The 27917-nt window shown below is 41.4% G+C and overlaps 2 protein-coding genes across 3 annotated transcripts in view; one reads left to right on the forward strand and one right to left on the reverse strand.

The window, feature by feature from the left end:
- Positions 1 to 382: 382 nt before the first annotated feature.
- On the reverse strand, positions 383 to 27471 carry USP40 (ubiquitin specific peptidase 40). Of its 2 annotated transcripts, XM_065750735.1 has the most exons (32): positions 27414 to 27471; positions 24184 to 24400; positions 23609 to 23676; positions 22544 to 22657; positions 21703 to 21867; positions 21017 to 21163; positions 18267 to 18410; positions 17710 to 17838; positions 17073 to 17174; positions 16609 to 16716; positions 15529 to 15847; positions 14843 to 14924; positions 14086 to 14257; positions 13261 to 13345; positions 12888 to 12958; positions 12032 to 12351; positions 11164 to 11290; positions 10709 to 10766; positions 9873 to 9926; positions 8661 to 8749; positions 7895 to 7981; positions 7361 to 7397; positions 6336 to 6400; positions 5751 to 5825; positions 5380 to 5506; positions 4903 to 4997; positions 3627 to 3745; positions 3198 to 3263; positions 2748 to 2958; positions 1961 to 2056; positions 1098 to 1192; positions 383 to 698 (listed from the first exon to the last, which is right to left on the reverse strand). In XM_065750735.1, exons 2-32 carry the CDS (start codon positions 24380 to 24382, stop codon positions 590 to 592), a joined length of 3735 nt encoding a protein of 1244 aa, XP_065606807.1. In that variant the 5' UTR covers positions 24383 to 24400; positions 27414 to 27471; the 3' UTR covers positions 383 to 589. The 2 variants fall into 2 exon arrangements, with proteins under 2 accessions (XP_065606807.1, XP_065606808.1); XM_065750736.1 differs by lacking the exons at positions 22544 to 22657; positions 23609 to 23676; positions 24184 to 24400; positions 27414 to 27471 and having other exon boundaries at positions 21017 to 21159; positions 21703 to 21773.
- Positions 26276 to 27917, forward strand: part of LOC136057820 (UDP-glucuronosyltransferase 1A1-like) — a 56434-nt gene continuing 54792 nt past the window's right edge. The window contains exon 1 of the mRNA XM_065750767.1: positions 26276 to 26341. The gene's annotated coding sequence lies outside the window, so the exon portion shown is untranslated. The remainder of the gene's footprint in view (positions 26342 to 27917) is intronic.

Genomic DNA, 27917 nt, shown 5'->3' on the forward strand with positions numbered 1-27917 from the left:
GTCTGTTCTAATTGTACTCAAAGAATATTCTGAACCTGATGACTAAGAACCTTTGGTACTGAGTTCAGCTGCCAGTCAGCTGTGAATGTCCCATTCTGTGACAGAAGCCGTAAATCAACTGTGTGACAGCAAGAAAAGTTTCTACAGATTTAAGTTCATATATGAAGTGATAAAAGTAAATTCTGTTATTGTTAGTAATCTCGGTGATCAGAGAAGGAAAAGTAACTTCTAGAAAGAGACATTTAAGACTGCATTCAAAAAAACAGCCAGCTTTGTGGTGATGGTGCATCAGCATCTGACAAAAGAAGCATTTAAGGTGGTTACGAAACAGTCACCAAAAGGTAATGCAATCCATCAGTTTTCTCACAGATAAAGTGCCTGAGAGTAAGTACCACAGCGACAAAGGGATGCCGAAGTGCTTCCTCAGAGAAATGAGGAGCAGGCCAGAGTTACCCCAAATCCTGTGTCAGTTTGTCTCCGTGATCCCTGCCGATGCTCTGAGCACAAGCATCTCTCCTGCTGGTCCAGCTGAGACACTTGCATGTAGCACATTGGTACAACGTTCTGCTCAGCAAGTCATCTCCCAGTGCTATCTGAAAACTCCTACATTGATGGAAAGAGCTACTTCTGGTTTACGGTGCTTAATGTTCAGTTTTTCCTCAGATAAAACATGGTCCTGGGAGCGTTCAGCTTGACAGCTATTAGAAGAAAAGATGCCTGATATTAGTATTGGACCTGAGCAGCATGAGGCACCTGGACTGGAATCTGGTTTCTACTGAAGCGTGAGAACAACACTGTGAGCTCCCACTTAAAACCTACACAGGCACACTGCAGCAACAGAGCAATTTCTCATCTCCTGAGGCAGTGCCAAACTGCACAGTGTGTTGCAAGACAACAGAATAAGGTGCAAAGTAAGCACGGGGCTCTTAAAGACAGAAGTTTGAGTTTTACGAGCACTTCTCTTGGCACTGCCAGAGCTGTTCACTGCAGCAGCACTCAGCCAGCAACGCACCAGAAGTTCTCCAGGTAACAAGCTAGCCTGAAGAGCAGGAGAGCTTTCATATTTCAAAACAAGAATCAACATTCATAGGCAATACCTTGTCTTTTTTTCCAATGCAAGCTGCCTTTGTTTTTCCTTTCCAACATCATCTCTCACTGTGCTGAAGTCCTTATTGTCATCAAGGAGAAGATTCTGTAGTCAAAAGGGATGCAGTGCATTAGCGAATCATTTCCATCTGCCAAGACAACCAAATTTCTTCAGCTCCTACTCTGGTTTTGTATTTAACAGGGAGTTGGCCTTAAAGACATTTCTCTCAGCAATTTAGTGCATCAGCACAGGACACCACACTTGTAGTAAACTGCTTTAAAGTCCAGAAAAGTATTTTCTTCATGACATTTCCTAAATCAATTTTATTGGCAGTTCAGACCTCAGTATGCTGCTGCTTAACCATTTTTTTAAAACTCTTTAAATAAATAGATGGGTAACAATTATTTTGAAAATGCACTGAATTTAAGTTTAGAATATATTTTTTTTTACTGGTCACTACTCTAGAATTTTATTCTGAGTTGGAAGAAAAACCCAATTGATAAGGGCACGAGAAAGCCAGTTGTGTGTGGATAACGTCCAAGTGCAGAGCACAAACTGCTTTCCTGCACTCAGAGAGCACTGTAGGAGAACCTGTGAAGCAATGCCCTCTGGTGCCAGTAGTGGGACATGATGGGAGAAGCATGAAGCTTCCAGTGGATTACATGAGAGCAGGAGAAAAAAGAAGCTGAAATAAAACAAGAACATAGCAGCAGCAACGAATTTCCCCTCTCCACACAGCTCTGTCTAGATTCACATCCCAGCTATTTGCACACATGCAGTAGGACAAGAAAACCAGGAAGAGATGTGTTCACTGCAGAGGCAGAAGTTTCCAAACCGAACGCTTGTACAACAATTAAAGCCAGGTTAATTTACCTTCACCCCAATGATATCTCCATCTTTCAGATGATAAGGGGCTGACTGTAAACTCTCCTGTTTTTTCTTCCGTTTTCTCTTGGACATTTGCTGGGTCTGAATAAAATCAAAGCAGAACAGTAATATATGGCTGATTTCAGAAATCTGCTTACACTGATTACGGTTGGCAGCTTCTAAAGGTGGAGAGTCCCCACTAATTTTTCTTACTGTCGTGAAAATCAATATCCATTTTACTTTCTGCATCTCCCCTAAGCAAGAACATCCTCACTCTTTCCCTTCCCACACCACCTCTTGCAGTTCACCTCCATAAAGCTCGGTGAATGATACCTGGTGACCAGCATGACCCTCAGCCACAGGATCTCCTGCACAGTGAAGAACCACTGCATTGGTTCTGCAGACGTCTGTCATTTCCATTACAACAGCAACAGACTGAAATATTTGGGTGAAAATACATCTCTTTCTACCTACATGAGGAAATTAGGTAACATGTGAAAAGCCATTATAGAAAGAGCAGCTTATCTTGTGCCAACCAGACTGCCCTCTGGTAAACTCTGCTGGGGAACTTGGCAAGTGGGTTAACCAAAAATCCCACCGTCTCAACTGTGATTTCATGAAGACCTGAACAGGTTTCTTGAAGAAGCAAACCACCTCCACCAGATTTACCTCGTGGATGACATTGTGGGGATTTAAGGCTGTGCATTCCAACATGTACGTTGAACAACTGCAGCCCAAACCAGTGTGCACATTTCCCAAAACAGCTGTTGCACTGTGTCACTCCAGATCTTACCCAGCTAGATATTGGCAGCCACTCGAATTTCTCAGGGAAGTATTTGGCTATCTCAATTTTATCTACAGGGAGACAATAGTGAGAAGCCACTCTTTGCCTCAGTGCCCCAGTAGTGCATTCTTTGGAGATATCCCACACCAAATCCATGGAGTCATAGTAGTCCCTCTCCCCTGGTATGGCCATCTGTACTCGAAGCAGCAATTCATGTGGGCTGTCAACAGAAAGAGAAAAATAAACCATCCTTGTGAACCTTGAGCTCTGAATTCAGAATTCCTGGTTTTCACCTCCTTTATTTATGAACAACAGCTCTACCAGAGGAAAAATAGGATCCAAAGTATTTATGCATAGAGACACCCATGATATTGACAGAGTATTTAAGTAGCAAGCTGCTAGATTAAATCCTCATCTCAAATAGACAGCAGGAAGAAATAAGCATCTTCAAGAACTTACCCCAAGCTCTCTTCTTTCTGCAAAGGCTCTATGCAGATTTCCATTCTGGCACCCAGCTTATATTCACTGGAAAAAAAAAACCACATTTATACACATTTTCAGTCATGTATTCTAAATTTGCACGTAGAGAAACCGCAGCTGTAGTCAAGTAGATGTATGCTGACCTGAAAAACTAAAGCAAGATGCTATAGCAACAAAAAGCTCAGGGAACTGCCAAGATTACATTTAAAAACACTTAAAGTTTGGCATAAATGAACATGACATGAGCTACTTATGCTCGGTCCACAGCATTTGAGTTGAAAAAAAGTGCTTGTCAGAGAACTGAAAGAGCCAGAAATGGGTTTTATTGGACTGGGCTGATCCATTTCCCCACCAACCCACCTTGCAATGCAGCCAACAGTCAGCCTGTTGCTTTAGTACAGAACCTACCTGAGTCGCTGCTTGTTGTGTCTCAGGAGCCTGCAGGGGCGCCTGCTTTCCACTGTCCAGGCTCTGAGATACTTGGGCAGTGGGATAACATGCTCTGGGCACTGTGGTAAGGTCAGAGCCTGAAAAAATCAAAACATTTCTTCAATAATTTTAGAGGCCAGTCAGCTTGGAAAAAAATAAAAGAAAAACGATCGATTCTCACTGCTAGACTGAAGCAACTAGAAACAGGGCAAGGCATTTCAATTGACTCCAGTTTGTGACTCACAGGTAGTGAGTATGATCAACACATCTGCTTTTCAACCCAACATTTCTAAACGTACCATATGTTTCTTAAGTAGGCAATCTCCCTTTTTAACCAAAATACGTATCACTGGGAGGGAACGATGCTGAGAGAATCACTAGCACAACCTCAGGCCAAGTGCTGGACGAGCTTCTTCTAAATCATATTGAGCGCACAATACTCCTTCCATGCTAAGAGAAATCTTGTGCATAAGATGCAAATGGGCAGAGTTTTTCATAGCAGCAGCTTGGATGAGAGTGTGAAACTGAAGTTTCACAAGAATGAATGACACTCAGAAGAATCCTTCCCCACACTGTAAAGCAGAGCAACCCCCCCCAGCTAAATAACAGAAGAGCTTTATGATAGGCTTTTTTTTCTCCTTTGTCTATTAGGCTGTTGGCTTTTTGTTTCATTGGTTTTTGTTTGTTTTTATTGTTTCTTTTTGTTGCTAAGTGTATTCAATTCATACTTTTGTGGTTAAAAGCATTAAAAAGCACCTTAGTTTCCAGATGAAGAAACTAAGCTATACCTTCCTGAGTGACAAACGTGACTTTCTGTGCATCAAAAGCAACTCTTTATTCATTAGATTCAACATACAAAAAAAAAAAAAACACGCAGAAAACTAATACAAGAACAACGTGGAAATGGAAAGTGGCTTTTTTGGAAGTGCTTGTATATGTGTGCTCATCATGAATAATTTTTACACTGTGAAATAAAAATACTGCTGCAAGCCAAAGTTCCAGATGAAGTGCAAGAAGGCTTTTGCAGCTCAGGACACATGACAGGTAGAATGGCAACTGCAGGGAACATACTAAGGAATTATCTGAGCTACATGCTCAAGCTGCCTCTTGGTACTTACCACTGAACATGGCATATAAGCAAATGCCATATCAGAACATACTGGAGACAAGGGAAAAGGAAATAAAAAATATGCATTAATATAGCTCAATTAATCACAGTGTTGCTGTACATTTCCAACACAGGGGAACATCTAACCTGCATCTTCAGATCTTCTAAAGAATCTTCGCCTGCTATTTCTGCGATGCCAGCATAGCACAGATCCATGTCTGCTTGGATGCATTCTGGTGAATCTTCACATGCAGGCAGGAAGAGAAGAGGGAAGAAGAAAGAGACAACAAAAATGAATATGATTTCACATGTTTTCCTGAAAGACAACTCACTTGAAGGTGAGATTTCACTTAGAGAAACCACAAACCTCCTGAAGCTCACACAGCTGCTCATAGGTTCATAAGGTTGGAAAGGACCTACAAGATCATCTAGTCCAACCAACCTCCTATCACTATCCCTACCCAACTACTAAATCAAATCCCTTAGCACCTCATCTAAACGCTTCTTGAACAGACTTCAGGAGCATTAAATCTTTAGAATAAATTTAAGGCTGTGACTGAAAGCCCTCAGTGCTATCACAGGCAATACAGTTCCTATTCAAAAGAAAAAACTGATCAAGCTCACCTCCTGCAGGAGACACTTGCAAAGCATCCATCTGGCAAGTCAACCCATTCACCTGGTCTCGTGCCTTCTCTCCTTGTTTCATTTGGCTTGAAGTCTTCAACCACCAGATAGGTATTTTCAGGAAACCCTGGGAAATGAACACAGAGTACCAGATAGCCTATGTGCCCCAATGCAACCTGCACTCCTCACAGGGGGAAAGTTGGAAAAGACCACTCAGAACAAAAAACAGCTGCAAATTTACCATTATTCATTGTTTCTGACTTGAAAATATTACAGCTGAAAAATAGTGAAATAATCAAAAGAAGAAATGATTTTTGTGCTCAAGTTTCCAGATTGTCAGCTGACTAAAGACACAGTCTCTCTACTTTTACCTTTGGTGGAAGCTTTCCTTCAGTTATAACCAAAGTATCTCCTCTGCAAACATTAAGTTCCTTCAGAGTAGCATTCTGCAGGAATAGAAAGCACAGCATCTTGTGAGCTTTTATGTTCTCGTGCTTTGTTTCCTAAAGCATGACTCATTTCATTTTTGTGCCATGCATGCAGAAGGTTCAACATGTTTTACTTTTCTGCATCAGCTGCATGGAGTCAGCTTTGCAACAGGACACAACTATTACACAGAATCATCTACAGCAGCCTGCTATCCCATTGAGCTCCCTCACAGCTCTTACCAATTAACATCTCATTGTTTGATTGCAGATAACGAGTGTACTCAGTGTGTGCTAATCCTAGATCTTAGGTAGCTTAATAACAGTCTCTGAAACAGGAGGCAGTGCATAAGTTTCACATTTAAATCTACGGTTACAATGGCTTCACATGGTCTTGTGAAAACCACTGTGCTGAGTAACACAGCACACACCAAAACACCACGCAGACTTCCTGTTCAGGAAACATCTCTACACAAGAAGTGGAACGAATAAAGTATTACATGATTCAAGTCAAAACTAAGATCCTCTTACTTCCTGACTCAAAGCTTCTCCTGCTTCAAAGCACCAGTCCATCCTTCTCAAATGCCAGCTGTCGCCTGCAAGCAACAAAAATAATCCCATAGAAAAAAAGTTAGCAACGAAATTTCAGGGAAAAAAATATGGAAAAGAACACAGGAAACCCACACACACACAGTAATTGAAGTGATTGTTCACGATGTTTTCCTCCTTTGTCTGTTTTAAAACACCACTCTGATAAACTGGATCAAGTGCCACCTTCACATCCCTCCCCAAACCCTGAAAATATACTCTGCCGTTCAGATTTTATTTTAAAGACACAGGTTTATCTTCCTTACCTACCTACATTTCCCTTCTTCAACTCATGAAAAAGCTCCTTGTTCATTGCAAGGTACAAATCTGACTGCCGTGACTGAACAAAACCTCACAAATCATTTCTGTGGGGAAAAGGACTACCTTAAGTGAAGTCTGAGATCTCTGAGAGCAGCCAGACTGCAAATCTCTGCACACAGCCAAATTTAATTTCTCAAACACGGTTGTTTAAAAGAAAGCAATGAAAACAGGACCATTGTTACTTGGCAGTAAAACTATACTGCAGGGAAATAAAGGTTAAGTTTGTATTTTCAAGACATCATTATCTACTCCATACATACATATACATGTACACAAGAGCAAAATCCTTCACTTTCTCCTGGAGCACTCAGTGTGTGTTCTGACAGTAACATGTTTTGGGAGTACACTTATGTTTTATGGAGCATGGTTTGATTTGCAGCCATCGCTCCGCATCCAACGAGTGTTCAGTGCTAAAGCACAGAAACAATGCCTCCCCAAGACCCCACCAGCATCAACAGGAGGATGTGCAACCAGGAAACCCATGTGTGATGCTGGTGCTAACTTGGCTTCTTCTTCATTAAACCTCATAGCAAAATTCAGGGACAAAAATTCCTACCATCTCATTATTTTCAACATAGCAAGAGCTGTCTTGTAATTCTGGAAATGGCTTAAAATATATTATTAAATAACAATATCATACAGCTAACCTGATAATCCACATCTTTCCAGCATTAAATTTAGACACTAAAAAAAAAAGAGAAATATGTAAGTTGAGACTTGTTGCAACGCACGGAATATAAAGTCTTCAGCAAATCTGCACTACAACTTTCTAACATAAAATTATCCACAGCAATTAATTCCTGTTCAGCTGCTAGAAGCAATACACTCAGGTAGACACCATCTATTCGGGATACATATTAAACCTTTTAAGATGATCATCTGATTTCAAAGAGCCTTTCCAGCCATGATCCTTCACAAATCATGCCAATATTGTCTTTGAAGGAGGATACAAAGTTCTACTGCTCACTGGCAACTTATGGATTTTTCTGTTTTAACAGTGAAGCATTACTTGGTGAAAGTTAAAGGCAATCTTCCCCACTGATCTTTTAGAGCTGAAACACTGCCTTTGACTTAGTGTCTTCTGGCAAGCTGAAGTGACACGAGGGCATGAAGCAAAGTTGTCTACGGGCAGCAGTCTTGACACGATCAAGAAAAAAGCTTTCAAGAGAATCCAGACTTACTTCTTTCACAGAGGTGGTCTCTTCCACAACTATTTCCATCTCAGGGCTTGTATAGCGGTCACGTTCAATAATAAAATATAAAAAGAGCTGAAAACACAAGTATAAATTGTTCAGAATTAATGCTGAAGTACAGGAACACCATGAAACAGCTAAAATGCATGCATTTACTGTATCCAGTAGCAGCTATCACGTGCCTGCCATCAAAAAGCACTGATGCTACTTTTGGCTAAGGCAAGCTATCTAGGCAGCCTAGAGGAGCACGTGCAATTGAGTGATGGCCATCAGGAGAGCTTCATGAAGCAGTTGTGCACGCACTTAGCATGCTCCAATGAAAGAGAAAGCCTGCTAGCTATAGTTTGGCACTTTGCTCTTTAGATCTTCAGAGATAGACTTTATTCCTCCTCCATACTGTAAACACAGAGATACAAAATTTAGTATCTCTTTCAAACTTTATTCTCTTTACAAAAGTATACACACATCAGATAAAAGATGTTGGGCAATTGCAAACAGATTAATGACAGTTATTTACTGTCAGTCAAATGAGCTATATTAACTGTTGATGTATATGCCCTTGGCCTTCTGCAGCTGAGCTACGTGGTGCAAACTTTCTTGCCAATACATCAATTCTCAGTATCAGTAATCCCCCCCGTGGTGATTACCACTACAACCATTCTGCAGATGAAAAGAGGACCACATGAAACACTGGGAGATGTAAACAAAACATAAAAGCAATTCTAGACTCTTCTCTGTCACAATTCTGTTATACCTGAGTGGAAGTTGGAGCTTTTCCACGACACAGCCCTAGCAAGCTTCCCATTTTCAGTTCTGCCTCCTTGACAGTATAATCCTCAGGAACTTTGGAAAGAAAAAAATTAGGAAATCATCATAAGTTGCTGCTTAATATCCATTCGCTGTGCTCGTTAGAGTAAGGTACAAATGTTCAGTGACATTGGGACAACTCGTTTTATTGTGTTTACACTAAATCTGTGAGGCTTCTATGACTAAATCATATTTGTATAAAGGTTCCTTCCCAGCCACCTCCTGATATACAGGGTGTGACAGAAGAATTAAGGTTGAAATGGACATCTGTAGGTTACCTGGCCCAAACCTATGCCCAAAGCTTGGTCTCCTGGTTGTAGTTAGCTAACAAAATATATTAGAAGACGACTGAAAATATGGAAAATATTTACCAGCAAATGCAATGCTGATCCACTCAATTTCTTATTACTTTCCCAACAATGGGAAAAGCAATGCTGGGGCTTCTATTTTGCTGAACACAGGCCCTCAGGAACTCAGTTATACAGCGACAAAGATAACACATGCTCATCTAAATCAACAGCTATGCTGTGGCACGAATGCGTTCCTCCAGTCTCAGGAAAGTCCAAGCATTACTCTGTTTGACACACCACAAACACAAGCTGCCTTCTCACAGTGAACAGGAGCATAACAGTGCTTCCTCCATCACCACAGTACTCAAGTCTACTTGAGTGAAAAAAGAGTAGAGCTCCAGCTGCACTGAAATCCAGTAATCCAACCTCGTCTATCACTACCAGATGCGTTGAGTCCATTTTGTTTCTTGAAACATAAAGGTATGAAACAGGGACTCTGTTTCCTGAACATCCATAAAGCTGCTCTGTAACGTATCTGATCTCTAACATATTAGCTATGATTCACACCAGATCATTTATAAACTTCCCAGCTCATAAAACAAGCACAGAGAACAGAACTTTAAATCCCAAGGCCTTGAAGAATTCGGCCAGTGGTCAATAAACAAGAGCAGGTATGCTCACTTGGGATGCAAGTAATAAAAGCAAGTTAAATATTTAACTCCTGGTTGTTTATTGGTACTGCTAGCAAACAGTGAAACTGGGACAGTTAAAACAACTGCTACTGTTAAGTCCAGGAAATAGATGGAGAGAAGCTTCATGACTCCCAGTTTAATTTATAGAACGATACCACACTACGTACATAAATTTACCTGGAGAGAGAAGTTTCCCATTTCTGCTAACAGGTCTAAGACAGCTTTCACTTGCTGCAACGGAAAGGGGTGGGGAAGAGAGTTAGGTGTGTTAAGTAATTCAAATCAGAATAAACTTGGCTCAGAGGTTTAGATGGGTAATGCATTTAAGATAACAACAAGTTTAACTTAGAGGCCTCTGGATGGAGATACTACATCAATAGGAGTGAGATTTCTAGAGACTCCACGAACAGTCTTAGTATTTGTCCCTTCTGTGGAAGACTATGGAAAATTAGAATATATTTTAATGAAGACCTACACTGTTTTAGTTTTGTTTTTGTTTCTTGCTTAAAAGGAATAATCATTTTATACAGCATTATATGGATTTTAAATCTTTTGCACCCTCTCTTCTTTCCATAAAGTCCAGTAAATCACTTCACAGCATCTGCCATTCTCAACAGTCTGACAGAAAAAGGAAGAATGTAGTTAATGAGAAGGCTTGAGAGGGGATCTCATCAATGTCTATAAATACCTGAAGGAAGAGTGTAAGGAGAACAGAGCCAAGCTACTGTCAGAGGTGCCCAGAGCTAGGACCAGAGGCACTGGGCACAATCTGGAACACAGGAGGTTCCCTCTGCCCATCAGGCAACACTTCTGTGCTGTGCAGAAAGCAGAGCACTGACACGGGTTGCCCAGAGAGGCCATGAGATCTCCTCCTTGGAGGTTTCCAGAGCCACCTCCTCTGGCTGTCCCTGCTGGAGTAGGGCTTGGTTCAACCCCACTTGCCAACCCCATCAACTGCCAACCCCGAGTCTGTGAAATTACCAGTTTTTAAAGTAAATCTGCTGAACACTTACCTAGCTCCTCCTCTAGCTGTAGCTCATGTATTGCTTTCATTTTGATATCCGACATCACCTAAAAGAAAGCAATGTTAACACTTCCAAACAAAAAAGCCAGTTACACATCTACTGTTCAAATGCCAGTCCACAAAAGGCAGACTTCAAAGCTATGTTCTTACTCCTGCAAACTTACACACAGGTAAAAATATATTTATCATTAATACACAAACTACATTTACTATATGCAACATATCTGAGGGTAGAAGTTCTACAAACTGAATTTCAAGGAAAATAGTCTTTAGTTTTTCACATTAAAACAGCACAGTTAGTGTGTTAAGAGACAACACTACTGTCTCACAGAGAAGTATCAGCTCAAATGCTAAAACCAATCCTCATTAATTGGCCCTACTCCACTGGCAAAATTTATCAGGGCAATGGCCAGTGTTGCATCCCAGAACAATCACACTTCTTACTGTTTCAATAGTGGCAGTAATCTTAACGTGTTTCTCTTCATCATCTGTTCCACAGAAGTTTTTCACTTGGAGCCAGCTGATGTCATATGTAAAAGCAGTCAAATTCCCACTTGAAATATTCACCAGGCTGTAGAAGTGAGCAGGGCAAAGGTGGTCAAAGACAGGAATACTGAATCTTATCTGAGCTAGATCACTAAATATCAAAATTGTCAATTAAATCAATAATGCCTGGGTCATTAACAGCTTCAGGCACAGTCCAGGCACTATTAAATAAACCTGGAAAAACTGTTAACTGTCTTTCAATGGAAACTGAGCTGCTGATGGCAATTCAAGGTCTAAGTCACTTTGTGAAGCTAAGTGTAAGGCTTCTGGAAAATGACTATACAAAAGCAGGCTAAGTCATAACTAAAATTTGAGACTTTGCATATCTGCTACTACACAGAAACAGCTTTTAACGAAGAACCCTGTCACTGATTTAGGTTCAACTCTTCAGATCTGTTTCAAGCAGGAAGTCAGAATTTATCTAACAAGCACTTCCATTCCATCAAGTCTCTGAGCACAAAACTCAGAACTTCATATTACTCCAAAAACATGCTAGCACGCTGGGCACGATTTGTTCTCATTAGGTCCCTCCCTTTCCAAGTATAAAGGAAAGGATGTGGCTCTACCTGAACTTTAGGAAATACCTAATGGTTGGTAATTGTCTAACCCTAGAAACGCAAGGTTACACTGACTTGAATCTAGGAGGTCATGAATTGACTGTTTGAAGAAATACACGTATTTAAACACGCACACGGTTATTTTAACTAAACAGATTTTGTCACAATTGCTTTTTTTGCTTAATCATACTTACAACCAAAATAGTTACCTTTGGTCATGGCTGTCTAAGATTAACACCGACCATCCATCTGTCAGACCAACGGCTCTGATAGTTTCCTTCATATGTTCTTCCAGAAGAACCTCCCAGTTCTTGGCTTCCTCCTCAGGTCCTGAGCCATTCTTTAAGATTATTCCTCCTGATGGTGCCAGGGCTCTGCGCAGATCGCCGAGCTTCGTGCAGCACGGAAAGGCATGCTGTGATTCTGTGAAGTGCTGACCCTTCCCTCCTTCGTTATAGTCCACCAGACGAAGAATGTTTAAGAGAACAGGCTCGTGATCAGGGCCTGCCATCACCTTCACGCCACCAACCTGAAGTAAGGAATGCAGGGTTTAATACAGTGATCTATAGCATGCTTCCTTCTAAACAGAATAGATTATACAACAATAAGAGAAAGCAGTAAGTAAGGGTCTACAAAATAAAGGGATGATTCAACACTAAAAAGGAGTGTGCTACTCCAGGGAGACCAAACAAACACGGCTGAACGATTCACCATAGGGCAGAAACTTTCTGTTATCACATTACTATCAGCCCACCTCCTTCCAAGAGGCACCGGGTCTTTTCAGAACATACTCCAGCATCACTGGCAGTGGATACAGACACCTGTGAATCTGACCACATCATCTGCACTGCATTAAGAGCCACACTGGACATCACACGAAAGGGAACAGCGACAAATCGTGAAGATGTCATTTTCTAGATGAGGCTAAGTCGTGTCCCCATAGCCAATGTTAGCACATCAGCAGCACAGCTGCAAAACAGACTGAAGCTTCAACAACATATCTGGGGATTTGGATCTTATTTCTTCAGAACTGATGAGGGGGGAGGATATTTGGTTTTCTTTTACCTCCTTCCCATTCCACACAAAAATGTCTGCTCCATCAGCCAGCCCAAAGCAGTCCAGCATCAGCTCATCTCCTAAAAAGAGCAAATTGTCAAGCTATAAAGGTAAAAATAGAGATGGTTATCATTTTGTCAGCAAATATGTATAATTTGCACAATATTCGTACTGCACTTCACAACAAACATCACGTACAGAAAAACTCCAGATGTTTGGTTTTACTACTGCATGGATAATAACAGCAGAGGGCTTGCACGTAAGTTAGTCTGAGAAGTACTCAGAAACGTGCTTCTCCCAAACGTTTGACACTTGGGATCCACAGTGCCTACAACAAATACAGCACACAAATCACACCGACTTCCTGGATGTGGCAGCTTACCATCGAGCGTCTGATAAAGGTGCAGTCCTGCTGGTAAAGGTTTAGCACTACTGAGAACCACATCTCCTTCCCAAGATTTCATCATCTAATCGGTAAGAACACAAAAGAGAAGGTTGTATGACTTGAGTAAGCAATAATTCATACCACTCAAACTTACAACTCTGATAAAAGCTGTTAGAGGCTGCCAGGCTCACTTTCACAATTAATTGTTATTTCCTCCAACAAGTCTGGTGGCACAGAATGCACACAAGATTTTTTAGGGCCTTTGCTTTCAGAACAGTCACTGGAAGGTATAAGCAAACAGTGTTTCCAGACAACAAGTTAGCTTTGATTAGATGTTAGATAGCATTTAGATGTTGACAGAAAACCTTTCACATTCCTTTAACACAGTAGAGAACAAACGCATGCACTACATTCAAGAGTTGAGCCAGATTAATTATTATTTCATTTTGTTTTCTCTTAAAACTGCTCTAAATGTTCCCTATTAAGACCAGACAAATCCTTGAAAAATGCAAATACCAGTTTGTGCACAAACTGGACTTATTCTTAACGTTCCAGAGCTCCACAAAGTAACAATTCTCACCCAGTTACAAACCTTATAAGCTAATTATTTACAGTCCACTTAATTAAAGCTTCATCAATCAGTCAGTGACTTTTAAATACTTCAAGGGCTGACCTCAAGCCAGCATCTCCTCCTGTGAATATTCAAATAGTTCTCAGCCTACCACGTGTACTGATGAAAATTTCTGATCGAAATAAAAGCAGTGGTATAAATACAGGAATGTTGTTGTAACCCAAGCAAAAAATTAATGTGTATTAAAATACCTGGAATATAGATTGCCGGAGATCTCCTAGAGTTTTTCTTCTGTCAACAGTCAGATCCACAACGCTCTCTTTCCAACTGAGTGAAGGATGCAAGGCCCCGTTGTGAAACGAGTAACACGTGCTCAAGTGGAGATGTAAATCAATGCTATTGTTCACTGAGTCGTACTCCACTCTTGAAAGAATAACACAACAGTGCTGAATCACAACGGTGATGAATTTACCACTGACTAATGGCTAGGCTAGTTAAGAATGCTTCTGGGTAGTTGTGGTGCAATTGATACCCTCAGGACTAAACTCACTGCCACGTTTTCCCTTCACCAAGGAACATGCTCAAAGATTTCTATGATTTATTCAGTGGATAATCCTCCATGTGTGCATAACACAGTGTTAAAGGGCTCGTTCCTTCTCCTTGCTTTGACCTTCCTAAACGAGATGATATATTTTATCTTTAGGGTTGTGGAGACTGTAAGCTTCTGTTTTCCAAGCTGTCCCAGATAAACACACTCAAAATGCAAACACAGAAGAGAAACTTTATGATAACTGTCAGGACAGACAGCTATGCCTTCCTCCCTTCTAACTGCATCCAGTTCCATTAGCAAAAAGGGGAATACGTAAAAGAATTTGTATTCCTTAACATCTAAGATATTGAATCATTTTAGTATCTGATTCTCTTGTTTGTTCAATGAGTTTCTTTCATTTTAAATCATTTCTGAGTTCTGCAGATAAAGAGTGCTGTTGAAAATCTGTGTACAGTTACCTCTTTTTTTGCAGCTCCATATTAGCAGCAGTCATTTCATTCAGAAGATGTTCAGGAATTCGGTACCTCGGATTTCCTCGAGCTGCAACACATAACATCATCTAGTTTGGCTTCAGCTCAAGAATGGGTTTTGGCGAACAAGGAAAGCGAGACTGAAAATCTGAAGCAGTAACATTGCAACCTTTCATAATAGAGAACATTAAATTACAATAATCAAAACAAGAGCTTTTAGATCTTTCATGATTACATCTGCCTTTCCCTAAGGGAAACTGATAAACGAATGCCATTAGTAACAAGGTTTTATTTCTTTCATGGCACACAAAAACTAGCCAATCGGGTGTGTTCCACACCCTTTATTATCTTTACGGCCCTCTGCTGGACTCTTTCCAGGAGATCCCTGCCTTTTTTGTACTGGGGAGCCCAGAACTGGACACACTACTCCAGGTGAGGCCTCACCAGGACAGAGCAGAGGGGGAGGGATCACCTCCCTCGACCTGCTGGCCACGCTCTTTTTCATGCGTCTCAAGATGTCGTTGGCCTTCTTGGCCACCAGGGCACACTGCTCGCTCATGGTCAGCCTGTCTCCCACCAGGACACCCAGGTCCCACTGCTCAGAACTGCCTTCACCCTTCTGAAAAAACATCAATGAAGTAAGCTCATAGAATGTAAAGAGGAATACTGTGTACCTTCTGGAGGTCTTTTCAACTGAGACTTGCGATAAAACAGCATGTAGGCACTCTCTTTACCCTGAAATTGTTTCTCAATATCCTCCTCCTTGATGGGCTGGACTTTTGAATCATTCAAATCAAACCAATGGCAACCAGAACTCTCTTTTAGCCTTGGAGGTGCTTTTTCTGAAATCCACTGGACACCATTCTCCTGAGGAGGGCATAGGAAGTCTTGTCCTTGAGAATCGGACTTATGTGAGAGCTTGTATTTTCCCTTTAAACCAACTTTGCTTGCATCAGGACTGAACTGAAATATCTGGGGATGATTCTGCAAATACTAAAAATAAAAGCAAGGTCAATGTGAAACAACAACATTTTAGTAAAGGAAGATACTCAGTGTTCAACATACGTTGCATCAGCCGATTGCATCAGCAACGTGACCCCATTTGTCCTCAAATTCATGCACACAACCCATCCAATCCAGCTGATTTCTCATTAGGTATTTTCTGTTTTCAAACACACACACAAACAAATTAAGAATAAAATTAGAAAACTACACACACACAACTCCCTCGGGAAAAGAGAAAAAAATTAAGAGGAAAAACACAACCAGACAAAACTCCTAGGTCATCTATGGCAACGTTCACAACAGCACTCAAACTTTGAAATAGCTAATTGTTAAGGTCACTCAGAACTCATTTCTATACATTCTCTATCATGGTCAGAACAATGGCTCTGTCTGTGGAAGACTCACACTCCATCTCACAAATGGTTTCAGTAATTTATTTGCGACCTGCATTGTGAATCTTATTAAAAAAACCAAAACAAAACATGATTTTTCTACACATATAACATTTAGCAGCCAAAACGGACTGTTTTTTAGGCCAACAGATGAAATAAAGCCCAAACTTTCAGGCTAAGCTGTTTGAGCATCCCGTTCGTGTTGCCCAGACTGATCTGTCTCACAAACACATCTCATACACATGCACTATCTTGCTAGTCCAGGTGCTGGTATTTTCAATTACCATCCTGCTGACTCTTCACTAGAAAAATGAAGTTATCTTCATGATAACAGAGAAACTAACACACGCATGTTACCTTTCGTAATGCTCCATGCTGTTTTCGGTATTTCTTGTTCCAGGAAACCTTCATTTTCTCCAAGAACTTCTGCCCTAATTGATCCACAGGAATTTGTTTACATTCTTCCTACAGAGAAATTAAAAACTAAGATAACGAAGGTTACAAATGTCAAAGAATCAATGCAAATGAAGGCAGTTCAAGTGATTAAATCATGGCTATTTGTTAACAAGCCAAAGGAGCATTACATTCTGCAACAGCTTAAGCAGCAACTTAGGAAATACTCAAAAAGAAAAAAAGGCTGTTTTTTGTATGAGTTACTGCCACTCATACTAAAATCAGGTTAAGTTCTGAGAAGTTTTACATGCCTCACAACAAGCTTGGAAGTGTTCTGTACTGTTAAGCCTGCTCCTTGCATACTTTAGCCCCTTCTTCTGGGCTCCCTAACATCAAAACTGAAGCAAGGAACTCTTTACATACCATACCTCTAATAAAATCCCTTTCAACACTGCCAGTGGATTTTCTGTTTCTTTGGCATTTTCATTCTCCCTTGAAGGCTTATCTTCAATCAGCCTGTCCTCATCTTCCTGTATAAGAAAAACAGTACATTCATAGAAACTGATTTCAAACACGACTGGCACTTTTCCAGCCTGTGTGTGCACTTTGGAACTGTAAAGCAAATCCTCCAAATGCATACTTTAGAGCAAGCTGCCCATAGCATTTTAGAAAGAACTGTTCTGCAGTTTCTTTATACAAATATCTGGATGCCATACACTGCTATCCAGTTCATCACATGGCAAAGATTCACTCACCCACTGCCACAACAGCTGTAGCAGTGCATGTACACCTGCTGTCTGATTCTGCCCACCTGCTTCATAACAGGCAGCAGGAATACAACAGTCAGGTACTATGAGAGACAGCAGAGCACAAAGCTAACATTTGCTACAAAATCCTAATAGCTTCCAACCTGAAGAGTCAGCATGCTGCCAAAAACTAGTCAGGTAAAAGGTCGAATGCCTCACTAATGTATTTATTAGCTTAGATGACCATTTTGTTCTCTAGCTCTTAATAATCTTCTGTAATATGAGAAACAAGTAAGAAAAAATAACATTTAGCACTTACCTGTAATTGCCAGTTTCCTAATTCATCCACATCTCTGATATAAACATGATAGTGTCCTCCATAGCAGCCACCTTTATGTATAATAACAGAGAAGAGCTCATACATGTACTCTGAATCATCCATTTCAGTCTTCAAAAAGAAAAATAATAACAATAATAATATACATCAGTGAGTCTTTCACACAAGGACACTTCTACACCATCAGCATAACTTCACATATCTCTCTGTGCCTTTGCATGTGCAAAGACTGAAGAGGCTTTTCACTGTTGCAGAATACAAGTGTGGACCAACACGATTCTCAATAACAGTGGAAAATGAAATAGTTCAATATTAAAACAATGAAATATTGATACAACTAATAGAAGAACTCAGCCTGCTTGTTTATAACTAACTTATTTTAACAGACTAGAGAAAAGCAAGCATTTAACAAACCAACTGAACAAAAGACATCCTTTTGACCTGGCTTTGACTAGATGCAAAATTAAAAATACCTTGACCTTGAGATACCAGTTCTCTGCTGAGAGTATAGAAACTTTAACAAATGTAACAGTACAAACCTGCTCACAAAAAGGCCTCAGATTTATCTGGATAGGGAAGGCATAGCAACTAGTTTCCTTGTATCGTTCACACTTCTCAAAGTCAAAGTTAAATCTCAGGAGAGAGATGGTGAGAAAGGGAGGCAACTTATGCAGTTTAGCAGACTGTAACATGACAAAAAAGAAGTTATAAGCACACGATTATACAGAATAATCTCACTACTGGCTACTCTATTGCTCTATTTTCTTTACAAGGAGGCAGGCAAGACCAGCATTTTCATTACTACATAACTGAAGTGATAAAGATCTTTCCCTTACACTGCAGTATACACCCTCCACCATCACTGATACTTTATCCCACTATGAAAATGAAGGAGCACAGTGCTGAAAATCAAGATAGTAATTTTCACCCTCAATAAGGTTTTGTGAGAAGGTTTTCATGAATTTTCTACTGCAAAGCCAGACTGTGCAGCATTATTCCAGCAAATCTGCTCTCAGCCCTACACAGCACCAGCCATCACCAGCCCCACACAGCTCCTGGGAGCCCAGAGACAAAGGACACAAACTCAACTTCTGCTCAAGAGCAGGGATCTACAGAACAACACAGCTTCACAGTAGCACTGCCATTCCCAGATAAATAGTGGGGAACTTCGCACCTGCCACAGGCCACAGAAAAATCCCCCCAGAACAGCTGTAAATGAAGCTCAATCTACAAGCGTGGCCTTGTTCTGCTGCAAGAAAAGGACCTCAGCTGAGGTTGTAGCTCTTGCTCTTCTCATCTTCCTAGGTCATCTCCTCCAGGCACAGCATTGTATCACACCTGAAGTTTTCTCCAATAACTTCTGAGGATCTTTCCATACCTTTGCAGTTGTGCAAAGTTGTTATTACAGTTGTTATTCACTGTCTGATTTCTTTAGACAGCAGAGGGTAGGAAATAGCATCCAGAAACCCAGAGAATACTGAAGAAAAGGAGGAGCAGTGTTGATAGGTATGGGTCACGCTGTCCTTCAAACAAGCTAGGTGTGTACAAACATTCCCTGTCAGGGTGACTCAGCAGGTAGCTCGCTCACCAGCACTGACTCTCCGTAGGCAACTGTGATCACGCACACTGCATATGCCCAGGCACGCTTCACTTTCAAGTTCCACGTTCCCCTTGACTTGAGCAGATGATCAAATTTCAGAGCTAGCCAACTGTTATCATGCACTCTCCTTGAAGCTGAACTCAAACACAATAATCAAGCCACATGAGGCACAGGCAAATCTTCCTGAAGTCCTCTAAGGTACTGATTAACTGCGACTGACCTGAACTTGCCTCTGCACCTCTTCCTTTCCACATTAAACATGATGCAAGGTTTGCTTGTCCTGATGCAGAATGGTCACCAGAGCAGGACTAAGAGATTCCTTGTTGTGAAGAAGGGACAGCATATCAAAGGCAAAGGGCACTAGCAGCTGTCTATGTCTGCTTCCCCTTTACAGTATTTTACTAGGAGCACTTTGCCTTGGTCTTCACTGGTGGCTAGGCTCCCTAAGTCTGCCAGGACCCTGATCCTCTAGATATGGGTGAAAGAAGCAGATTCTGCCCCACTGTAACAGTAGAACAAGCTCTAGACCTCCTCATGAAACTGCACCCCAGGGTTTCCGGGAGAGATGGCTGATGTGGTCACCAAGCCGCTTTCCACCATATTTGAAAAATGATGGCTGCTGGGTGAAATCCCTAGTGACTGGAAAAAGGGAAACAAAAATTTTTAAGAAAGGGAGAAAGGATGACCCAGGGAACCACAAGCCGGTGAGCCTCATCTCTGTGCCTGGAAGATCATAGAGCAGATCCTCCTGGTTACCACATTAAGGCACATACAAGACAAAGAAGTGATCCAAGACAGACAGCACAGCTTCACCAAGGGCAGGCCTTGCTTGACCAATCTGGTGTCCTTCTATGATGGAGTGATGGTATTGTCAAGGAAGGGTGATGGATGTCATCTACCTGGAGTTCTGCAAACAGTTCGACATGGTTCCTCAGCACATCCTTCTCTCTAAATTGGAAAGGTACGGATTTGAAGGATGGACTGTTGGATGGATTAAGCCACTGGCTTAGCTTGCTGAAAGAAGACACAACATGATGGTGCTAAGACAAGAAATAAGCTGGCAGACGGGAAGGACACAGGCATATGCTGTGAAAACACACATCCACTGTCCTAAACATTGGAAAACTTGAACAGTTACTTCCATGGGTATACTGTTACCCACTTGAAGGCTCTGGAACACTGCAGAAGATTTTTTCAGTCTGTTGTTGCATGTTCACCACTGCAAGAAGCTGTGTTGTTGCAGCAACAACACAACACCAGAATCGAGAGACCCCATTTCCCTGCACAAAGCAACCATTGCTTATTATGCTTCTCTGCCACGGGTGCTCTTCAAGCTACTTGGAAATCCTTGTGTATTTTATTCTTTTCTTTAGGCCCTATCTTATCTTTCAGTCTATGGCCTGAAATGCCAGGTGCAGCAGAAGTGTGTGAACGCAGCAGTACTCTCATAATTACACGCCATCCAAATCACCACTACTAAACGACTGTGTCAACAATCACGTCAGGAAATAGATTGCATAGCTGCTGAGGTTTGAAATGAGGTTTTAAATATGTTTTTGGCACGCTCTTGTAATAGGCCACCTGACTAAAGGCGTAGTATTTTATTTTGAGGCCAGAGGGTAGACACAGCAATGGAAGTGAAGTTTCTAACCATTAACAAATCAAACACAGAAGGAGCTGATGCATTACCTTTGACGCTTCAACGAGCTTATCACATGCTCCACAGCGATACAAGTTCTCATTTTCAAAGTATTCCTCTTCCACATACATGTTCCAGAGAGCCTCCTCCAAGCCAGCTACACCTTTTACTGCCACTGTTAGGTCTAAGAAATCTTCCTATGAAGAAGTACAACAACAATAAGAGATAATACATAGTGTAAATTTAGGGTACATTCAAAAGATACTCATCTCTCCTGCAAGAACTCATTTTGCTTTTGTTATCGGAGGGGAAAAAAAACATCCATCCACACATCCACAGATATTCTCATTTTTTTAGTTACAAAGAACAGTAAAGCAATGTGAAGATACATTCTACTGTTGTCACCCCGCTGTTCAGCTGTCTGATAACTACATCGACAGGCAGAAACTTGTCAACTCATGTAATAATGCTTGCTGATTGTTTTTTTTTTAAGCTCATGAGTCACATCTTGATACATGTGGCTTAAAGAACACCAGCTAAGGTTTAGCAACACTCACTTTTGCACAAATTCCACACATCTGCAGGTCTGCAGTGAGCTAACTAATAACTAGATTCACTAAGATGACACCGCAGAAAGATGTCATTTGTTTTTTTGGGAGATGGAGAATGGGGAACACCAACATTTCAAGCATCTTCAAAAGACTGAACAGAAACCTATCCTGGAAAATAGCTTTACCTGTCTCTCACTGATATTCTTGCATTCTTTACAAACAATCTGGTTGACAACAGTCCCGTGGTACAATCGATTAATAAGGTCATGACCTGAAGTTCCCACAAGGGAAGTTTCCAAAGCACTGAACAGAATCCGATTCAGTTCCTGCACATCATGCTGCCTCATTTCCTGTACAATAAAAAACAAACCCAAAGAAATAAACTGGTGCCATCTGCTTTGCTTACTGCTTAAAAACAACTTACGTCATGCATGCCAGAAACCTGTCTCAACAGTTACCCATGTATTTACTATTTTGGGGAAAAATTATTATTAGTTGTTACTCTCTGGAGGCATTCAAGGCAAGACTGGATGTGGCTCTGAGCAGCCTGCGTTAGTGGTTGGCAACCCTGCCCACACCGTGGGAGTTGAAACTAGATGATCTTTGAGGTCTTTTTCAACCCAGGCTATTCCACAATTCTATGATTATTCTTAATTTAGTCATGCTTTCTGTAGTCATTTCAAGTACATAAAATATAACACATGAGAAAGTTTCAACTAGGTGCAGACATCCACTAAGCTCCAGGATGCATCAGGCAGGAAACAGAAATTTAAGTAACTAAAGGACAAGCAGCCTAACTGCCGTTGAAAAAGCATTCCTGCAAAAAAATATATGGTACTCAAAATGCATTTAAAGGAACAATTTTCTCCTGCTGCTGACTGGAAACAACTGTCACATTTTCCACGTGGAGATACAACAACACAGAAGAACAGCCATCCCAATTAACTGCTACCTCCACGGCTTGAAAGATTTTAAGCTAGTTTTTAAATGTCTGACTTTGATGGTGCCACAGGTGCTGATTTGTACCTCATTGCTGTTCCAACCAAAGCTCTCAGTAAGGTCTGTTGTAGATGCAGCCTGCTGGTCTAAGAGCAGGAGCTGAGCAAACAACCGTTGAAGTTGTAATGGAATTATCCGAACCTAGGGATAAAAACCATAAAACATCCATCAGATCAGAAAGAGTCTTTAAATCAGCAATTGAAATACAGTGATGTAATTTACTTTAAACAGAAGAACTTATAATAAACCACCATTAACTGTGGCTTTTATAACACAGATCACTCAACTCTCACCAAAACATACATATTCAATACAAGTCATGGAACATAAGCTTCATGATAAAGCAAGACTGTACAGATTTAAATTCAGCCAGAACCACAGCACAAAAGGACAACCTGCCTGTTTTTCAGAATCCTGAAACCTAAGAACTCAGTTACACAGAAGCTGTTCCTTGTTCATTAAAAGGATTGATGATGAGGTGGAAGGAAAAGGGTCAGTGTCAACAAGCGCTATCAGCTGCCTTCAATTCACAAATAAAGTAATACTTCCAAGCAATTAACCATGTCACATCAGCCAAAGGTCTAAAGATGAAACTGAAGTAGTTCAGTAGAACTGCTGAAGCAGTCAACTTCCAAAATAAAATTAAAGAAATTTAGTATTTAAGTTTTTTGCATAGGTAGGCTGTTAAATCTGCAGTCTCTTCCAATACCTGAGAGGTGCTCACAGTGAGAGCAGGATTGGCCTCCTTGCACTGGTGATAGTGACAGGACGAGGGGAAACAGCCTTAAGTTGCACCACGGTAAGTTTAGGCTGGATATCAGGAAATACTTCTTTACAGAAAGCGTTGCTAAGCACTGGAATAGGCCCCACAGAGAGGTGGTGGAGCCACCATCTCTGGATGTGTTTAAAAACCATTTGGATGTGGTGCTCAGGGACGTGATTAAGCAGAGGGTTGTTAGAGTTAGGGTAGTATGGTGAGGTCGTAGCTAGACACAATGATCTTTGAAGCCTTTTCCAACCTGAGTGACTCTATGATTCTAAACCATATGAATCAACATTGACCAGTGACAAATACAAGAAAATCTTAAATACTTTTGCGTCTGGTTTGCCGACATCATCCAGAGTCCCAAGTTCTTCAGGTCCTAGAGAGAACAGTGCCTCTGGAATTGTAAAGAGAAGGTGCCAAATTAAGGGAAAAAGAAGTCTTTTCTTCAAAGATTCACTTTGTTACAATTGCTAAGTATTACAATGGCATCCTTTCCATCAAAGTAAAACAATATGCAATATCTCAACATCATTCATTGCTACACCTGGTTCAAACTAAAACGTACACACAAACACGGACACGTTCAGATGGCAAAAGAGCAGTTTCTTCCACGAATGGTAATGGTTGCATGCAAAAACAAATAGCATGTTATGGAGAGCAATCGCCTCACTTAGCTTAGGAAGCAGTAAATGCCTCAGAAGATACAACGTGTACAGCAGTCACATTCTGTGTAACAGTGAAAACTTGAACTCCAGACACTAAAATCTGGTTATTCTGTACCAACTCATTTGAACTGTCCTGAAAAGGTGTTTGTGGCACTCCTTCAATAAACAATCAGCAACACAAGCCACTACAAAGCACCAATTCAAATATTACTTAAAGGAGATTCTAAACACAGTACCTCTGAATTCTGGCGTGAAAAGCAGAGTCTGCAGAAGGGAATTGAGGTAGCAGGTCCCACCTTGATTTTTGATACCACTAAGATTGGTGAGATCCCTGGGAGCTGGAGGTTCAGAATCTTTGGACTTGGACTTCTTCCCTTTTCCATAGTGATTGTTTGAAATAAAGGAAAAATCCTCTTCAAATAGGTCTCCAAACATATTGAAAACTAAACAGTCCTTTAAAAATACAAAATAATCTGCTTATCATGAAAAATTCAGTAAAATCCATCCTCCTCAAATCCTCAAAGATCCCTGGCCCTGACTGTACAATTTGCTTATACGTTTTGAGAAATCTTATTCTGTTCATCCTAAAAATGAACATCAGATCCACACAGAAACATATGTATGTAACAAAAAAAAAAAGGGTGAATTGAAAGCATTTATCTCAGCACGCTTTTAACTGAAATCAACTTTACCACATTTCCATCTTGCATCAGCACAGATGTGCATGCCAAAATAAACAGGTCCTTCTAAACACTTATTATTTACTAGTTTTCAAGGTACTTCTTGCAGGAGATTTATTGAAGGTCCCCAAAAATCAGTGAATATGCTGGCACTGTATCCCTCAACAAATCCACATACACATAAAATCTGTCTCCAGCTAGCTCAAATGGGAAGAGTGCAAGAAGTAGGCAAAAGCACAGCAGTTTTAGCAAAGTATTTTCTTTGTTTCTAGACACTGAGAAAGCCAAAAACTCAGTGGCAAGAAAACTTATATTTTCTGAGGGTTTTTTCAGTCTTTTTGGTAGCTCTATGCCTTTCCTTGCACAACAAGATCACTCACTTCAATCCCTGTTTTGTACTTGCCGCTCCCTAGCTTGGTGTGCCACAGTATTTGTTTTAGAAATGAATAATCCATGAATTATACTGAAGCATTGAATAATCACTCCCTATCTGCCTTAACTCCACTTGTAATTTTACAGTTCTTTATCACATTCCTCCAAAAGCCTCTACAGTGATGTATCCATTCTTACAACTGAGCCAGTCCCCCCATCTTCCCTTATAAAGTCCTAGATGCGTGCAGACCATGGGTTGCTATAGCTGAATAAGTGATGTTTTGTTCTTGTTCAACTGCTGAGCATTTGTCTTTTTAAGAAGCATTTTGTTTTGTTGTTTTTGTTATTATTATTATTTTTTTTTTTACAATCACGCTATGGTCTCACTCCTGTGTGCTCACTTCAAACCCTGCTGCTATACTCCTGGTTTCCACACAGATTTACCTACAAACACTGTTATCAGCTGTTGCATCATTCGGCTTCTCAGCAGCTTCAAGACTTTAAAACTTCCCTATGGTGCTCATCTCCACTCCTGCATCCCAGCAGATTTCACAAGTTAACCACTTCAGAATCCACTGTTTTCTACCATCAGATTGCATGCTGAACCCTACAAAACTGACCCTAGAAACGATACACAGAAACTACCCCTTACTTCCCCTCTGTGAGGGTCTACCTTCAGTTTCCTAACTTTTAACTGATAATTCAATCAAGCTTCCTTCTCCTGTGTCATCTTACTTCCTTAAAGAGCCTTCTGTGGCAAACCTTGCTGAATATCTTAAAAAAACCCAGAAGTAGTCCAGTGCTCCACAATCTAACTTATCTGATAAAACTCTTTTTATTATAAAAATGCCATTATGCAATTTTAGTCCTTTGCACTATTTTTTATGCAAAAGGCCATGCCCTGAGAAACTGACTGAGAAGCAGCATGGAAACTTATTTGTCTTACAACACTTCTTTAGCACTTCACGCAACGAGTATCCACTCAAAAACTCTATTCAAAATGAAAATCATTCAGTTGGAGAAATGAATACACAAGAGATAATCTTCCTTTGCAGTATCTTTTTCTCCTCTGAATGCAAGTTCTAACACCTTGATCTCACCTTCCCTGCTTCAAGACAAGTGATAAGTTGAGCGCCTTCCAAAAGCTCTCAGCCTTTATTGATTTTACAGTAGGCGTGTTGTATTTACCATTTAACCAAACAAAGACTATGACTCATACTGCCCTCATGTGAACACATGCTTTGATCCTAATACGTTTGCTCACCATAAAAGCACACACACCTGGGAAGCTATAACCACCTCGCTGCTGGCTTTTGCACCCCTCATCACTCCAGATAAGCAGGTAAGCGGGACACTGCCAACCCCTCCCTCACTCCTTGCTTCAGGACCCTCAAAGCATTACTGTACAGTTTCAAGCTGGAATGGAACTGTTCTCCTCAGAGTGCCTGGTACTATGCTGTGTTTTGGTTTGAGGGGAGGAAAAAAATGTTAGTTTTAAACATCATCGATGTTTACAGCTGCTGTTAAGCAGCACTGTAAAGAGCCAAGGCCATTTGTAGCAAACAGCCCAAGGAGCTTGGAGGGAACAGGATAAGGACAGCTGACTTAAACTGGACAAACTGATATTCCGTAGCAAGAGAAAGGTATTCCGGAGGACGGAGTTCATCTTTCACTCTTCCTAGCTAGCTGGGCTGAGTCAACACATGGTGAGCAATGTGCATTACTCATTATATATATATTCATATACACAGAATTGTAGCTATTTTCATTTTCTCTATCTTAATAAATAGTTTTATCTAGTTTTATCTCAATCCACGAGTTCTACTTTTTTTTTGTTTTGTTTTTTTTCCTTCCTGATTCTCTCCCCCATCCAAGGTGGGAAGTGAGAAAGACTGCGTGGTGCTGAGCCACCTACTGGCTTAAACCACACCATACTGCCGGCACCTTCCTTTCCTTAAAAGCCATAAAATACAGATTAGAAACACTAAATCGGCTTGGGTTGGAAAGGGACCTTACAGCTCGTTTAGCTCCAACCAGGAGGGGTTTGGACCCTCGTACTAACAACGACGGCTGCTCAGACCCCAAACCCTCAAATGCCTACGGGTGAGGGCACCCACAGCTTCACGGGGCAGCGTGTGCCACTGCCTCACCACCCTCTGAGTAAATCATTTCCCCATAATACCTAACCTGGACCTCCCCGCTTTTAGTTTAAAGCCGTTTCCCCCCCGTCCCATCCCTACCCCGTTCCCCCGCCCGCTTACAAGCTCCCTCCACGCGCTGCGAGGCCGCAACGAGGTCTCCCCGGATCTTCCCATTCCCCAGACCGAACACCCCGGGACCCCTCACTCCCACCTCCTTCAGTAATTCTGTTTCAAAGCCCGCCCTAAACGCTGCGTATCCCCCTCCTCCCTCACCTCAGCCGCGGGTCCAGGCGGGAAAAGGCCGCGATCCGTTCCGCTCAGTGCGAGCAGAGCGCCTCAGGCCGCCGCCGCCATATTTGTTTTGGCGCGGCGCAAAGGCCGCTGGGGGACGGAGTCCGCCTCCCAGTTCCGACCCCAGCGCTCTCTGGAGGGTCTGACCCCAAGCAGCTCGGCGGCTTCATCTGCCTTGGACTAAACAACTCCTTAACACCCAGCCTGCATTCGCCCTCTCTTAGTTTAAAGCAGGTCCCCCTCGTGCTAGATCTGCTGGAGTCAAAACTACACCAAAGAGTGTGGCAGCAGGTGAAAGTTCCTTCACTATGTCCCATCCCACTCAAGCCTCAAGTTCCCAACTGTCTCCTTGTGTGGATAAATCAATTCCGGACCTAACCAGTTATCCCGAGTTGCCTCGAACACAGAAAAGATTAACTCATAAACAAACCCTCCCCAGATAATCAAACTAAATGAGCGAGAGCCTGGCAAACTAGCTCCCGAACG

This window comes from Cyrtonyx montezumae, unplaced genomic scaffold, assembly GCF_038088225.1.
Source record: "Cyrtonyx montezumae isolate F1298 unplaced genomic scaffold, pur_monq_1.0 scaffold_7, whole genome shotgun sequence".
NCBI lineage: Eukaryota > Metazoa > Chordata > Aves > Galliformes > Odontophoridae > Cyrtonyx > Cyrtonyx montezumae.